The sequence below is a fragment of the Scleropages formosus genome, chromosome 2 (assembly GCF_900964775.1).
Source record: "Scleropages formosus chromosome 2, fSclFor1.1, whole genome shotgun sequence".
Classification (NCBI taxonomy): Eukaryota; Metazoa; Chordata; class Actinopteri; order Osteoglossiformes; family Osteoglossidae; genus Scleropages; species Scleropages formosus.
The window spans coordinates 34,855,486-34,872,308 of record NC_041807.1 but is presented as its reverse complement, the minus strand read 5'-3'; the positions used below and the strand labels follow the sequence as shown (position 1 = coordinate 34,872,308).

The 16,823-nt window shown below is 41.9% G+C and overlaps 1 protein-coding gene across 1 annotated transcript; it reads left to right on the top strand.

Annotated features, from left to right (window-relative positions):
* The first annotated feature begins 698 nt into the window (after nucleotides 1-698).
* Nucleotides 699-15,422, top strand: LOC108933491 (solute carrier family 2, facilitated glucose transporter member 1-like). The gene is made up of 10 exons (XM_018750588.2): nucleotides 699-728; nucleotides 9,558-9,653; nucleotides 11,297-11,457; nucleotides 11,805-12,045; nucleotides 12,439-12,601; nucleotides 13,312-13,499; nucleotides 14,174-14,278; nucleotides 14,377-14,478; nucleotides 14,562-14,765; nucleotides 15,046-15,422. Exons 1-10 carry the CDS (start codon nucleotides 711-713, stop codon nucleotides 15,244-15,246), a joined length of 1,479 nt encoding a protein of 492 aa, XP_018606104.1. The 5' UTR covers nucleotides 699-710; the 3' UTR covers nucleotides 15,247-15,422.
* Nucleotides 15,423-16,823: the final 1,401 nt, after the last annotated feature.

The following is a 16,823-nucleotide window of genomic DNA, read 5'->3' as shown; positions in this document are numbered from 1 at the left end:
AAATGTAGCGGCAATATGTAATATGTTATGAAATCTTTCTAACAATATTGCTAAAATAAGGAAAATGCCGCAAAAATTTGGTTAGCATTTTTTGGATGTACATGGAAGCACTTTAATAAGCCACAAGGCAAAGCCTGCATTAAGCGTTCGTCTCATTCCCGCGTGAATCGCCGCGGATCGCAGATCTGTGCGCGAAGACGGTGCTGCAGGGCTCATTACGCACGTCATCGCTCTAGGGGCGGGGCTTGTAGCACCGCCAATCCCGTTCGCCAAGGCGGCGCTCGCGCAGAGTGCAGCTCGTGGACACTATATGTAGAGCTTCATGTACACCTGGGTTAGTGTTTTTTTTTAAAGTGGTGCGACGTGTCGTTGGGGTTTCATTCGTGATTTTTTTTTTATTTATTAAATTTAATCAGGATGGGACACGGGAATGGAACCGGCTGAAGTTCCCTGCCTTCCTGGATGTCGACAGGATGAATATTATTATCTACTCTGACGCATTTATGCTGAATTTTTAAACTATTTTTTATTAAAGTACAATTGAATTCGGCTGTCGCCTGAGGTGTCCTAACTTACCGTTATTTGTGGAGAGGAGCGGAGCGACTGACCCTCTCTCTGAGTCTGAGCCGGTCCGGGACGAAAGCTTCTGAACCCAGTCACCGGGATTTTAATTTCAGTTTTTGTTTCTGTGACTTCGCACAGCGGCCACGATGGAGACCAGTGGCAAGGTAATGTATGGTGGTGGGAGGGGAGGGGGGGGGCTGCGGCCGGGCTCAGTGGCGCACCTCCGCGCGCCACACCGCTCCCTCCATCATGACAACAGCCAGTGCGCGCGCACATGACACGAGCGAGACCGTGTTCTCGTGGTGACCGTATTCTCCTCACCCAAGCATTTTTATCATCATTATTATTATTATTGTTATTATATTGTTGTTGTTAGTTTCTTCTGCATTTTTTGTTTTGATCAGTTCTGCTGGTCGAAGCATTAATACTGCAATTTCACATAACATGCTCTGCATTGGCTGCTCTCAGAAGCTACCTGACACACTGCTCCGTCTTGTTTACAGATCATCAGATGTAACAGATTATTGTTTGTTTACTAAATAGTGTTATCTTTTTGTTGTTCTGTGTTGCCACCCACTCAGCACCTGGTCGCTCTCCTTACAGGCTCCTCTTCTCAAGGACACCTTGTGTCAGGCCGGAGGGATGTTGCGCAGGGGCCGGGGGCCACACATACTGTTCTGTGCTCTTGATTTCAATTAAATTATATTTTATAACATAATTATGAAACTACTGCAGACTTCAGGTTCTAATTTGTATTAAAATAAATTATATGCTTTTTCACTGATCCAAAGTATGTTGTCATTGAAAAAACGGAGCAAATTTTAGGTTTTTCAGAAGAGTACTTCTTATTCTAGTTCTTTATGTAATAGTTTTATTGGAAAATATAACTGTAAGCATCCCTCAAAATCAGTATGTTCCAAATGCTTAGCTTTGGAAATGTGAGAAACACCCTTCCATCCTGCTGTTACCTGTTACTAGGACAACAAACTTTATTATAAGTTAATTTTAATTTGGTTGGCTACAGAAGTATGTCTTTCAGAGTAATTTTTTTCTACAATAGATGGTTTCGGCTTTGAGGTTCTAGCGTTACGTGTCACTTCCTTTGCTGTTAGCATTCTTCTATTAATAAAGTGGTAATTTACACACACACACACACACACACACACACACTTTCTGAACTGCTTGTCCCAGACAGGGTCGCGGGGAACCGGAGCCTACCCGGCAACACAGGGCGTAAGGGGAGGGGACACACCCAGGACAGGACTCCAGTCCACCGCAAGGCACCCCAAGCGGGACTCGAATCCCAGACCCACTGGAGAGCAGGACCCGGTCCAACCCACTGCGCCACTGCGCCACCGCGCCCCATTTGTAATTTATACAATACATGCTTATCTATGAAGCTTGATTTGCTTCTGCTCTCTTCTCATGCTGCACCTTGTGATCTACCACAGTACACACAGAAAAAAAACAATGTAGGGATTCAGTGTTAGTTTGCATTTGTGTGGAATGAGCAGGCGCCTTGGTCCGAGATTGGTGTTTCAGATCAGAACTGGCCACGTGTCCATCAGGCTGTCTGGTCATGTGTTTTCAGAAGCTCCATTTTCAGTCCCACGTAAGCACGTCATACACACACAAAGAGCAGTTCTAAATTACAGTTGTACCAGTTTAAACCTACGAAGTATTGAAGAGTGGAGTGCCTATCAGGTTTGGCTGGTGCCCGTTGTGTGGCAGGTCTGGGGTTCAAGCCCTGCTTGGGATGCCTTACGATGGACTAGTGTCCTGTCCGGGGTGTGTCCCCTCCTCCTTTGGCCTTGCGCTGTGTACTGTGGGGTAAGGCTCCGGCTTGCCGCGACCCCACTCGGGACAAGCAGTTGTTGACAATGGCCTATTGGAGGGGGCTATGACTGCTGCTTTTGAAATATTATTCAAGTGCTCGAATAAAGTCAGCTGTTAAAATGCTCTTCGTTGGTCCACATTGTATTTATTTTTCATATTCAAATTAAGAAATCCTGAGTCATTCACTCTTCCAAACACGCAAGATAGTGAGCAAAGTACATTACCCCAGTTTGACCTGTAGAGAATTATAGCAAACAAAAACCTCAAGGCAAGGTTTTGTTAACAGGAGGATTCATTTATTTTATCCCCTACTGCAATTCTTCTTCATTTGCAAGTATAACATCAGTAATGCCTGAATGTGGCCTGTGTGAAGAGTGGATGAGCAGTGAGTTACGGTGATTCGGCTCTTCTTTCAAGGTTGTCACTTATCCTATTTCCGCACATGTGCACAAATGATTACATCACAGCATGCAAATTATTGTCCGACTCACACCTGGGGTTGACAGTGGATTAAATGTGAGTCTTACTCAGCTTGCTGGCTCAGTCTCTATTCTTCAGCCTTAAAATAGACGGATTAAAGCAGCTTGGTTACTTTTTGCTGTTATTGCCTTCAGGAATAAGGAAGGACTTGGGATATTCTTTCTGCTTTGGTATTTAATATGTTTGCATTCACTTTAGCAGAAGGGCTATCTATGTGTGTGTTACTCTAACAACTATTTGTTCATATTACAATTTTGAAATTGAGTTTAGCATCACAACACAGAAGGCAACCTGGTTGCGCAGTCGGTAGCGCTGGAGTCTCATAGCTCCTGTAGTCCTGTTCACAGTGTAGCTGGGTCACATTCTAACTCCCTGTGACCTTCTTCTGGATAACATGGATATGAGGATGGACAACTGTTCGTCGTCATCATGTGGGCCTGTAAAGGCAAAATCCCATATGTATGTGCTTTGTGGCATGTTTTCTAAGCAGAGCTGTCAGTGTATACATCTGTGTATTATTATTTTTTAATATATTGATCTCAATTTGATGAAAAATTATCCAGGACACTATGTTTTTAATTGCCCTGTCCCAGAGTCAAGAGGCAGCTGGTGATATGTCAGAACTGAAGCTGAACTTTGTATTCTTTCCATGTCGAAAGAGACTGGTGCTCATCTAAATGGGAATAATGTGATCCTTGTATTGCAAAATACATATTGAACTGAACTGTGAGCAATAAGTGTCTTCACTGTGTCTCCAGGCTTAGCAAACATGGCTCTGTCTTGAATGTGTTTTTGGGCAAAAGGTGAAGAAATTGCTCACAGTGCACCGTTTCATATCTGAGTTCCCATGTTGCAGTCTGGCATCTGGGAGTCATTGGGCTGGTGGGTGGATGGTGTGTGGAAGTTGTGAGAAAGGCCTCTTTCAAAACAGAATGGTGTCAAAACATGCCATGTTTCTTCTTGAGATTACCTGATTCGGGTGGAGGTGACACTTTTGGGCAAAATGAGAACAGAATGTGCATTGACTTTATTCATCAAGGGGTGACAGTTTTATTTGGACTTTATTCTGTACACAAGTTATTACCGAGTATTGGCAAAATGTTGGCTGGTCAGCTGAAATTGACATCGATTCCACTGAGGATGTATATTTTATTGATCAATTCTTTTATTTTATTTATTGTATGTATTATTTCTATTTATCAGTTTGTTTTTGATTAGCAGCAACACTGGGTCACAGCAGCACGGAAGCAGAAACAGTAACACAGATTGAGAACACATCCACATATGTAAAGCAAGAACAAAAATTGCAGTTTTTTCAAAAATATTATTTTTTCGTAGCAAAAGAAAATTCTTCACTTGCGTCACCCATGTATTGTTGGTTTCTGTTTTAGTCCAAACGAGAAAGAGTGCAGTTCAGATCCACTGACCATGTATGAATTTGCCCTCCAGAAAATTTTTCTCTTAGGTGATGTAATTCTGTCAAATAGTTGATCTCCTTCCACAACTAGGGCCTTTTATACTCTTCTAAAACTGCATTAATGATGGTGGTTAAATGTATCAGTCTTGATACGCATTTATTCACTTAGTTCTTTTAAATCCTTGATCCCAGTGTAGTGTTATTGCACCATTTTTGAAATATGGGTATAATTAATCACACATTTAATACATCAATATTTTAAAAGGTGTCAGTGTTGATCAGCAACTTTAAATAACTAGTTTTTAACTATTAACATATAGAGCAATACACAGCAAGTTTAAAAAATGTCAGCGATTAATGTGATTTATCCGAATATTGTTATTGTAGTGATGTCCTGATAATGAGGACATCCATAATAAATTAGGCTGATTTTCTGTTTTGGTGGCTCTGATTCAGTTTTCACTGAGGGATTTGGATCAGACTCCTTGTCCTTCAGCATCTTCTCCAGCATTCTCCACACATCATCTCTCTCTGACTTGGGGAGGCATCTCCGGTTCTTTAGTCTGGGCTCCAGTGCTGTTGCTCTCTTCATCCATGAGATGTTTGTGTTGTCCTGTTATCTTTTCCTCTCTGAATGAAATCTTGAAGCCCATATACGGTCTCATCATCTGGGACCTCTGTTGTGCAGGAGAGGGTGCAAAGTGCAGGCAGCAGCACAGAGGAAACATATTTCTCACCACTAAGGAGCTCTGTGACATACAAAAATGTTAAACTTTTAATTTTCTCCCCAAAAAATAGACCAGGTTAGAAAATACAAGGAATAAATCAATTGAAAAAACTATATTTCAGTTCAGAAAAAAAAGAATAGGGGAATTTCTGCTTGCACTGTTCCAGCATCATCTCCTACCTAGATAGTTTATAAAACTAAGCCAAAGTTAATACGACTCTTTTGTGTTTCCTCTCTGCCGATGTTGCTTTCAAGGGATCTCTATTGCATTGGACCCATTTGATCCTTCAGGGGTTGAATTCCGCCAAATGGGACACACACACACACACACACACACACGCACACACACACACACACACACATTTTCCAAACCGCTTGCCCCATACGGGGTCGCAGGGAACCGGAGCCTAACCCAGCAACTCAGGGCATAAGGCCGGAGGGGGAGGGGACACACCCAGGACAGGACACCAGTCCATCACAAGGCACCCCAAGTGTGATTCAAACCCCAGACCCACCAGGACCCAGGCCAACCCACTGCGCCACTGCACCGCTGCGCCCCCCCCTCCAAATGGGACAACACTTTGAAAAAGTGACTCCTGCCTTTGCTTATGAGACGCTTGCTGAACTCGAAGCTCTGCCATGTCTGCAGGACCAAGTTTGAGATGTCCAGCTCTGCTGCACTTAGTCTAAGTCTAACGGAGACAGACTGTGGTTACCTTCTGCATAGTATGTGCTGCACAGGTGCACAGGGCATTTGTTCTAAAGTCAGCTGTCTTGCTGCTGCAAACATATTGTGAGCGCTGTCTGCTCCTGTAGTGATGAGTTGGTGATCAAGCTCCCATCTTGTTCAAACTAAAAGAAGCTGTTTGGCCCAAGCATCAGGTATAAGTGCTTGTTCTTATTTTCCACCACAGATAATGCAAATGAATGCAGATGCCATTTGTCATTGATAAGATGTGCTGTTACACCCCGGTAGCTGTGGGTGCTTACTTGTGTCTAGTGATCTTCAGTGAAAACAACAGTCATTGCTTGTGCCAACTGTTGTGCTTTAGATGTCTTTTCAACACTGTTCAATTCATTGATTCTGGGCACAGGTGTGCCTCCTGAAGGTAAAGGGGTGTCTCATTGCTCATTGTCCAGTGGCAAGTCAATCAGTCATTTACATTTATTCATGTAGCAGATGCTTTTCTCCAAAGCGATGTACATTCCGTAGAAAATGCCATTTGTGCATTACATTGGGAGAAAGAGACATAGCAGCAGATGTGTGACTTTTAAGTACAGTTAGTTTCCTACACCTATGCACCGATGTTCTTCACACAAGTAACTGCATAAAACTTTACCAGAATATCACCGATTCCTAATCACCTTCCTAGTAGTTTTTTTTTTTTTTTTTTTTTTTCTGAGATACATGTAAACATGTACGTTACATTGCAGGATCACCTCTGTAGAGGATTGATCCAAGCATGATCATGAACATTTACACCTTACATGAACTTAAGAGATCATGGGGGAAGTGAGTCTGAAAGAGATGAGTTTTCAGATGCTTCTTAAACGCGGACAGAGATTCAGCAGTTCTGAGTGAGAGAGGGAGGTCGTTCCACCACAACGGAGCCAGAACCAAGAACCTCCGTCCTTTACCTTCTGTGCGTTGGACCACCAAGTGGGCAGATGTGGAAGAGCGTAGTGGTCTGGTTGAGATGTAATGGATGATCCAGTCTTGTAGATAGCTGGGAGCAATTGTATGAATGCATTTCTAGGCTATAACCAGGGTCTTAAATCTGATCCGGGCAGCTATAGGAAGCCAGTGTAGAGAAACAAGTAGAGGAGATACATGGGAATGCTTCAGCAAGTCAAACACAACTTGGGCAGCAGCATTCTGTATCAGCTGTAGAGGTTTGATGGCAGTAGCAGGAAGGCCAGACAGGAGAGAGTTGCAGTAGTCCGGACAGGATGTCACAATGGCCTGGACAAGTACTTTGGCAGAGTCTGTTGTGTGGTAAAAACAGATCCTGTGGATATCATGCAGGATGTATCTGCTGTTCCGGGTTGTGGCTTCGATGTGCTGAGAGAAAGTCGAACTTGAGTCCATCATCACTCCCAGACTCTTAGCTGAGGAGGTAGGCAAAATGAGTGAGTTGTCCATTTTCATCGATAGATCGTGTCAGGAGGATAGGCCAACTGGGAGGTGTAGGATCTCTGTTTTGGAGAGGTTGAGTTGGAGGTGCTGATCAGGCATCCATGCAGAGATGTCCAACAAGCAGGTAACAATGCACGCGGAAATGTCTGATGCTCCAGGTGGAACGGAGAGGAAGAGGTGGATATCATCAACGTAGCAGTGGTATTTGAATCCATGGGAGGCGATGACAGACCTGAGGGAGGAGGTGTAGATCGAGAGATATTGATTTGAAATCATAATTCAAACTGTGTTGTCCCACACCTTGGAATTATGGGATGAGCAAAGTGCGATTAAATTGCGTCATTTAATGTTTTACATTTTAAGGATTTTAAGTAAATAGAGTCATTCTGACAGCACTAGAACGCAAATCTCCAGTGGCTGATTTAAAGTTTACAGCTCTTTACAACACAACTGTGAACATCATGGATTGGTTACTTCCCCCTTCTTGTCTTGCAGTTCTTGGCCTTTTAAAGATGTCTTTGTTGTTTTGCTAATTTCAGTGAGTAAGCATGAAATGTGGGATTGCTTTGATTTGGGTGGTTTGTAGAGATCTGCTGGAGACAGCATGTCTCAGCCTTAATGATTTGTAATACACTTGCTGTCAGCCAAGAGCTCGCTGAAACAACTTCCCAGAATGCTCTTCTAGGCTGAGCATCTTTGATGTCACCTCAGGGATGAGTCAGAGCACTCCTGAACTTTGGGGACTACGAGACGATGCAAAGTCAGACATGAAGAACATGGAGTGCTGAAGCGCAGGCCTCAGAAGCCATAGGATGTGGTTAGCACTCTGAGGATCATCCAACCTTAACTGCTCCACTCAGACATAAAGGACTTCCTAAGGCCCAGCGCTGTGGCCAGTTTCAGAAGATCTGTCAGTCCTCGTGGCTTCAGATTTAGCAGATTTACTTTAATAATATGCCCCTATAAGAAAATATTTACTCAATGACATCTACCTAAGTGTGGCTCAGAGGCCTTGATCCACTACCCCCAATATGGTAGCTTTGCTAATTTCCCCAAGTGTCTCCTGAAGGAAGAGGAGTATGAGAGACAGCCAGGAGGAGACATCTTAACATGTATGACCTCTAATGAACTGTTAAAACAGACCTGTCACTGGAAGGAATGTTCATTCTTCCAGAATCTGTACTATCTAGGTCTATGTAAATGAAGAACAAGTTACGAATGAACCTGTTTATATTACGATTAGCAAAAAAATTACTATAATATCATGAGGTTCAACAAAGAAAATAACCCGGACCAAAATATTTATGCCATCAAAATAATTATCACATATTTTTGTGTTCTGTTGTGCTGCGTTCAAAGCATTGTGGGATGCTGCAAAGTAGACAGGATCCGAGAAGGTAAACATTCAGCTATGACCTTGACGGATTTTACACATTTTGCTGTTTTTATATGCTCAAAGCCAAGTTTTAATTGTCAGTTTCTGACTTTACATGTAGTTGTCACTGTAATAAAATGTCTTCAATGCTAAGTTATATCAAAGATATCTAGAGTGTTTTTAGTGTAAAAGTTCTGCTCACCAAAAGCGTCAAAGAGACTCTGTAGAACCTGGCAAATTAGCAGGTGGATTTGGAAAACTCTTGATAATAACTGTGTATAGATTTTTGTATGGCATTTTGTGTCTTTATAGTATACTAGGAGATACAGTATTAATAGCAGTGGCAGCTCATTGTCTTATCGAACAAGAAACAGCAACGCAACCCATGAATGAAGGGTATGGCAATCTCAATATCATGTCCAAATTCAAAAACCACATGATTCCCAGTTGCTTTGATGGCACTTAATGTAGACAGTTACTGCATCTTGCTGGATTTTAAGAGGTACTGCACTGTGATCATTACGGATATGTGAACCTACAGTCTTTGGGTTAGAAGCTACTACGTGCACTGCATGTTTATCAACATCCCTCAGAGAGCCTCAGAGGAGGTTAGGCTGATTTATCTGTTGGTATTAAGAGTCCCACACAGGGACAATTTAGGCGTGTTATGTAAAGGCTTGATGGATTTAAAACAAATAAATGCTGTGGCAGCAGGCCTTGGGATACTGTGTTTCCTGCCCATGTGACTGCGTCCATCTCTCCTGATGAGATTATATGGGACTAACTGACCTGTCATTGGATCACCTGTTCTTTTTATATCCTGGAGGTGGTGTAAACTCCCTTTATGAAAGTGATTTTAAAGAAAACATCAAAACAATTGTGTTACGATGGTGAGCTTTCATGACAAAAATGATGTGTGTTGTGACAAAATATATCAACTATGTCATTTTTATTATATCAAATATATTTTATATCAAATATATCAATTAAAAGCCACATGTGTCTCTCTCCATCCTTTTAGCATGTGACCTGTCAGCTGATGATGGCGGTTGGAACTGCTGTGATCGGTTCGCTGCAGTTTGGCTATAACACAGGTGTGATCAACGCACCCCAGAAGGTACGTGCCCTGTGGTTGCAGTGTGGAATGGGATGTTGGCCATCATTGTCCCTCTGAGCGCTCTTCAAAGTCAAGGGAGACTTTGCATGTGGAGTTTTTAAATAGGCAAATTTCAGTGTCATCTCATAAGCAAAGATCATCAGCCAGTGAAATCAGAGAATAAACACACATCTTTCCAAGTAGTAATTAGATCTTGTCATTAGTGTTTTTTATGAACCCACAATGGAAAATTTGTGAAAACTACTGCAGACTTCAGTTAAGTGTGACGTTTCCCAAAGAAAATGATTTGAGGCTTATTTTCACACTTTGAGTAAAAAAATCAGCAGAGTTAGTAAAATGATCACAACTGAACAAAATAACAGATGTGACCATTTTAGAATGTAAAAATACATGTACTGTATAGTAAACACAATTCACCAATAAGGTATTTTTTATGAAACTGTCATTGGTGCTTAGATATGATTTATTGGCATAATTAATGAGTTTCTTGCATGTATGATTTTTTTCCATTATGTCAATATGGTATTTTTCAAACCAGCCAGAATTTGTTTGTGTCATGTGAGATTAATAAACATACAACTTTAAGTATTAAACTTCATATGGCAAAATCCTGCATGGACTAATGATTTTATTGGCCTTAATGCTATCTTACTGGCCGAGGCTCCACAGTGTAACACCGAGGGGTGGGACTTATTAGGATAGAAGGCGGTGCCATCTTGACCAGGAGCTGGTGAGGGACAGCTGACCTGGGCAATTACTGAAAATAGCTGCAGGATGATGAGATCGCTCCCTTCTCAAGGGCTCAGGAAATAGATACCATGCAGTTCCTCGTGTTGCCTGCCGCAGAACATTGTGGACATTACCCGATATCGCTGGATAGCCTCGGAATCAAAGCCCTGCGTCCCTGATCCTATGTGTCCTTTTCTCTAGAACTGTCGAGAAGTTACACATTTAAGAATCGCTTATGGCCAAGATTTAAAACAATAGCCTTCAGAGTCCTGAGCCTGCAAACTGGGCAACTATGAAGATCATTACTGAAGGAATTTCTCAAAAAAAGCAAATAAATAGGAAGCCTTTCCAGCAGACATGATACAGGGGATGTGACATATTTAAAATGTTGTGACTTAATTACATTTTATGGTGTTGCATTGTGTCATTTTGACTCTGTTGTTAACAAATCATGTTGTAGGTGTGAGCCTTTGTGTGAGAAACTGGTAAATATAAATAAACAATGGTACCAAAGTGTGGCTTACAGCTCATGTCGTGCATGATGTTTTTTTTTGGTCTCGACTACTACGTGCAATCTCACACAGAGGTCCATGTGTACTATTAGTCTGCTGTCCCAAAGAATGACCACAAGCTCATTGTGTTCAGCTATGTGTGACTGACGTCAATAGAAAGGGTGACTTTGTTTGTCAACGCAAGTCCCAGACAGGGAGCGGAAGTACAGAGACAGTAAAGGAGAGCACTGCTCCCATCTAAATGCATAATGGACCCTCTGATTCTTTGCCGATGAAAGTGGCTATTTTCTCAGGATGACGTTTATCTGTGGTATTGTCTTGGAAAAAACAACATCAGAAAAGGTTTTTCCAAAGTGTTCTGTTATCAACGAAGAGTATAATCATGTTGCTGTCTGATCATAGATTATTGAAGCTTTCTACAATGAGACCTGGGCTCACCGCTACTCACAGTCCATCCCACCGACATCGCTGACAACACTGTGGTCCCTGTCTGTCGCCATCTTCTCTGTGGGTGGAATTTTTGGCTCCTTCTCCGTAGGACTGTTTGTCAATCGCTTTGGAAGGTAAGACAATACATCACCAGCTCTCTCTGATTTGTCTATGTTGTATTATTATATAATACAGAGGCAGCATCATATTATACACATTCAGCATTTCAATCCCAGAGCGACCTACTTAACATAACTTTCAATTTTACTTTTTATATATTTTCAGCTAAATGTTCATTCTCAAAGGTACAGCTACAGTGTTGCCTCTGGGATTTGAACTTGCAACTTGAGAGTAGATCCGAAATGCGTACATTATCTGCTGGATCTTCAGCAATTAGGTTGAACATAAATAAAACCACTGAAAAGGAGTACAGTTTGGAACTCCTTGTTCACTGATGTCATTTCCATCCTTCATCCCGCAGGAGGAACTCCATGCTCATGGTCAATGTACTGGCCTTCATTGCTGCTGGCCTCATGGGTTTCTCCAAGATGGCGGCATCATGGGAAATGCTAATCATTGGGCGCTTTGTGGTGGGACTGTACTCGGGCCTGTCCACGGGTTTCGTCCCTATGTATGTGGGGGAGATCTCTCCCACCTCCCTCCGGGGGGCTCTGGGCACTCTGCACCAGCTGGGCATCGTTGTTGGCATCCTCATAGCACAGGTATCAGGCAGATGGAGGTACAAATAACTAGCTATTTTATTTATGTTCTATAAACTTTCTCTAAATTCATGTTTACAGTATCGTGCTTTTAGTAAACTGTTGTTCTTCTTTTGAGTGGCAGAACTAGTTTGAAAAAAAGCTATAAAAAGGGGCTAAAAAATGAAACAAGAAGCATTGTACTGGTAGCATAGTAGTTTGAGCTGCTGCCTTAAAATCCAAAGATTTTAAAATTACCCAGCTGTAAAAATAGATAAATAATTGTAATCAGCTTAACATTGTGAGTTACTTTGGAAGAAAGTGTCAGATAAATCTTTAAACTGTTTTGGTCAAATTCAGCCAGAAAAGGATTTTTAGAAACATCAGCAGAGCTGAGCTCTTCCTATTCCTCTGTAGATATTTGGCATGGATGCTATCATGGGAAATGCTGAGCTGTGGCCCTACCTCCTGGGCTTCACCCTGGTCCCTGCCATTGTCCAGTGCGCCCTCCTGCCTTTTTGTCCTGAAAGTCCACGGTACCTGCTCATCAACTGCAATGAGGAGAGCCAGGCCAAGAGCGGTGAGAGCCCCCATCTAGGGATACAAGACATTGCTTGAAATGCTACTTCTCAGTGTTGTGTAATTTGTTCCTGAAGATCTGCTCATAAACACAATTCTCATAAAAAGAACTCTGGATTACCATGATTTTTTCTTGTATATAGATAATGTGCTCCTGAGCCATAAGAAGTTTAACTGTTTTTCACCAAACACATAATATTCCTGCCTTTTCTTTCCAACACATAAAATCTAATTGAAATCCATGCTCAGAATATCATAACTACACTGGACACCTTTAAATCCAGAGTTAAGACCTGCATGTTCAAAATCGTTTATATAGAACACATTTGTGCTCTATTTTTCCCTTTACCTTTCATGATTTTTTTTAAAAATGTAGCTTAATGCAGAAAAATAACACTGTAAGGCATGTTGAATTAGTCAGCTGAATGAATAAATGAAAATAAATGGGAAAGCATGAAACTATATAATATGTAAGTATTTTTGGGTTTAAGGATACACAAAAATACCGTGACGTGAGATACTGTACTCTTAACGGATACAGACGTTATACCTGAGATTCACCTAGGCTCCAGTGTTTTTTTTTTTGTTCTTTGCAGAATACTCCACAACAGTTTACATGAGTGAAGGTGGTTACAGTGGAGATGGTAGCTCCTTTCTCAGTTGGATCAGGCCGGCAGATGGGTTTACTAAATGTGTCCTTTAACACCACAGTGCTGAAGAAGTTGCGGGGTACCTTGGATGTGAACAATGATGTGCAGGAGATGAAGGAGGAGAGTAGGCAGATGATGCAGGAGAAGAAGGTGACCATCGTGGAGTTGTTCCGTTCACCACTGTATCGGCAGCCCATCTACATCGCCATCATGCTGCAGCTCTCGCAGCAGCTGTCGGGCATCAACGCAGTGAGTGTGGGATCTCCATCATGCACAGATATAAACAGTATGCACTGTGTATTACTATACAACAGTATTATATATACGTTACTACATTTGCACATGTATATATACAGTGTATATATATGTGTGTAGTTGTTTGTGTATCTGTAGTGTGTTGTGTATGTAATTTAAATACATATAGTGTGTGTATATACTATATGTAATGTATATATGCTACATATATCCATGTACTGTATATATACAATACACACAGTATATGTACTTAAACTGCATACACAACGCACTATAAATACACACCAAGACTATACACATAAAGCTTACACAGACAAATAAGGTGCATAAACAATCGTATATGATATACACATTCTTACATATAAGAATTCCGGGAATAGGAATTCCGGGCCCCTTGAAAAAAATATTTTAAATATTCCCTCTTATCCCTCTTTTAAATAAAATAATTAGTACTGGAATTTCTGTGGGCTCTCTCTAGGTGTGGGCCCCTAAAATTGTTACCATCATTCACTGCACTAGTGACAGCCCTGCACTTACACATACCCATGCATAGAAACACAAATATGTCTTTACACACGAGTCCCATCATTACTGCAGTGAGGTGGTTGGCTGGAGGTTCATGTGAACATGGCAGGGTCAGTGAAGGTGTGGCTGTTGCTGTCCTGCAGGTGTTCTACTACTCAACAGGGATCTTTGAGAAGGCAGGAGTATCTCAGCCCGTCTATGCCACCATCGGTGCAGGAGTGGTCAACACGGCCTTCACAGTGGTATCTGTAAGTAACAAATCTTCTCATGTACTGTGGCTATATGAAATAAATGAGTGTCACTGACTACGTCACTCTGGCTGTCAACCCATCCTCCACCTTCCCAGCTGTTTGTGGTGGAACGTGTTGGCCGCCGCTCCCTGCATCTCACGGGACTGATGGGGATGGCTGTCTCCGCTGTACTGATGACAGTTGCCATGGCATTACTGGTATGTTGTCTCTTGTGGAAGCTACTCACTCCAAACCCCCCCTCAGCGTGTGTCTTTAAGGACCCTGAGTTTCTCCATCACAGGACAAACTGAAGTGGATGTCATACGTCAGCATCGTGGCCATCTTCAGCTTCGTGGCTTTCTTTGAGATCGGCCCAGGCCCCATTCCTTGGTTCATTGTTGCTGAGCTGTTCAGCCAGGGCCCTCGACCCTCAGCCATTGCCGTGGCCGGATTCTCGAACTGGACGGCCAACTTTATTGTGGGCATGTGCTTCCAGTATGTGGAGGTAAGGCAGCACCAACACTGCTGTTTCCACTCTGTGGACTTCTTTACTAAGTGATTATTCTAAATCACTATATCCAGGGTTTTTTTTTCAGTTTTTTTAATAACTTTGTGGCAAGGTTTTCTGGTCCTTGAAGCCCTGCACAATATAGACTGAACCTGGTGGTTTGCAGGACCAAGGTTGGAGACCCTGCAGACTCACCCATTTGGCACTTTGGGACAACCTGCCCCAAAATGTGATGATGTGATTGACTGACTTACTCGTTGGCTCCTCATCTCCGCAGCAACTGTGCGGCCCTTACGTCTTCATCATCTTCACCTTGCTGCTGCTCGTCTTCTTCGTCTTCACCTACCTCAAGGTGCCGGAAACCAAGGGCCGGACCTTCGACGAGATCTCGGCTGGCTTCCGGGAGACGGCAGCGGCAGGGACTGAGAAGCGTTCGCCGGAGGAGCTGAGCACCCTGGGTGCCGACTCCCAGCTTTAGACAAGTCTGCCAGCAGGACTCACAGACGCGCACACACATACACACGCACACACCCAAAACCCACTTCCACAGGGCACAAGAGACCACCTTCCATAGAAACATTCAGTTACTCTTTTGCTTATGATAATCTTACCAGACAAAGGGTAGGGGGACTTCAAAAGGAAGAGGGAACAAGGAGAGGGTTATATTATTAGTGTATTAACAATATTAATACTGTAATTAATATTATTGATTAATATCATTATATTGCTACATGGGAATAATTAATTGATACATTAGTATTAATAATATTGATTAATAATATAATATTAGGTTAATGTGTCTTTATTGGATTACTACATATTTTTGCAGTAATTGTATTTTCCCCAGTTTTGTATCCTAGGGAACGCTGATTGCCAGCAGGCTGTGCTGCAGTCTTGTCATGATGCTTAATTTTTATATTTCTATGAATGTTTTTATCTTGGTTTTTAGTTTATTTATTAAACCTCAATAAAGGGGTTCACTTTCAGAGAAGCTCTGAATAGGAGGACACTTCCCTCTCATGTGCTCATTACACAGCCCATGGTACCTTAAAATAAGAGCGTCTGATGCGGATATTTGGGAATTTTTCTGGTCCGCTACTGGTACATCTCACATCCAGCCCCTCTGATAATCTGTTACTACAAGCCAACTGATTGCCCTGCCACTTTACTCCACTGTTGTTAAAGATACCGTATTTGTGGAGACACAAGAGACTGGACGTGAGGTGGTAACAGATTTGTGGTCACCAATACCGAGGTGGCTGGTATACATGACCATTTTATCCAGATGTGCATCAAGTGGGGATGTTTTTATTTTTGTCAGGGACCAACTGAGGAGCTAAAGCTATACAGGGAACAGGATCTAAAGATTCATTTTTGAACCTTGGAAAAAGGTTTCTGTTCAGGTATCCATCAGCCCTGCAGGAGGACCTTCCTTATCACAAGGATACAACCTTCCTGGTTATGTGATGGTAGCAGGGATGGAACATAGGGGAGCAGCCTCAGCCTGGCTGCAGGTCCCTAACATCACTGCCCATTCATCATTTTCACTTAAAATCATTTTCCTGAAATTATGACAGTGACACAGTCATGAACTAAATACTGTGCATTGGAGATGCATAGTGTCTGCTAAATGAATAAATGTAAATGTAAATTAACTTTTCTTTTTTTTCTCTTTTTCTTCTCATTGTTCCGTCAAAGAGATCGGCACCTGGCCTTTTGAAAATACCGTATGATACTAAAAAATACTGAAGATCCCTTTAAATTGCTTAACATTTGTTGTCACTAAGATATTTAGCAATATGATTTTTTCAATTCTGCAATTCACTGTTAATTTCAACTGAAATGAAAACAAATATGAAATGTTCCCCAGTCTGCTGCTTCTGTTACCCCCAAACTCATAGTAAACACTATGCAATTCCTGCTTTTGATTTTTGCCAGCTATTTAAAATGCTGAAATCATTTTTTTTACATTGCAATATTCACTTTTAACAAGATTGATCCAAAGTTTATTATAGTATTCTGCTGCACTGGAAAATATATAATTTTTATTGCAAA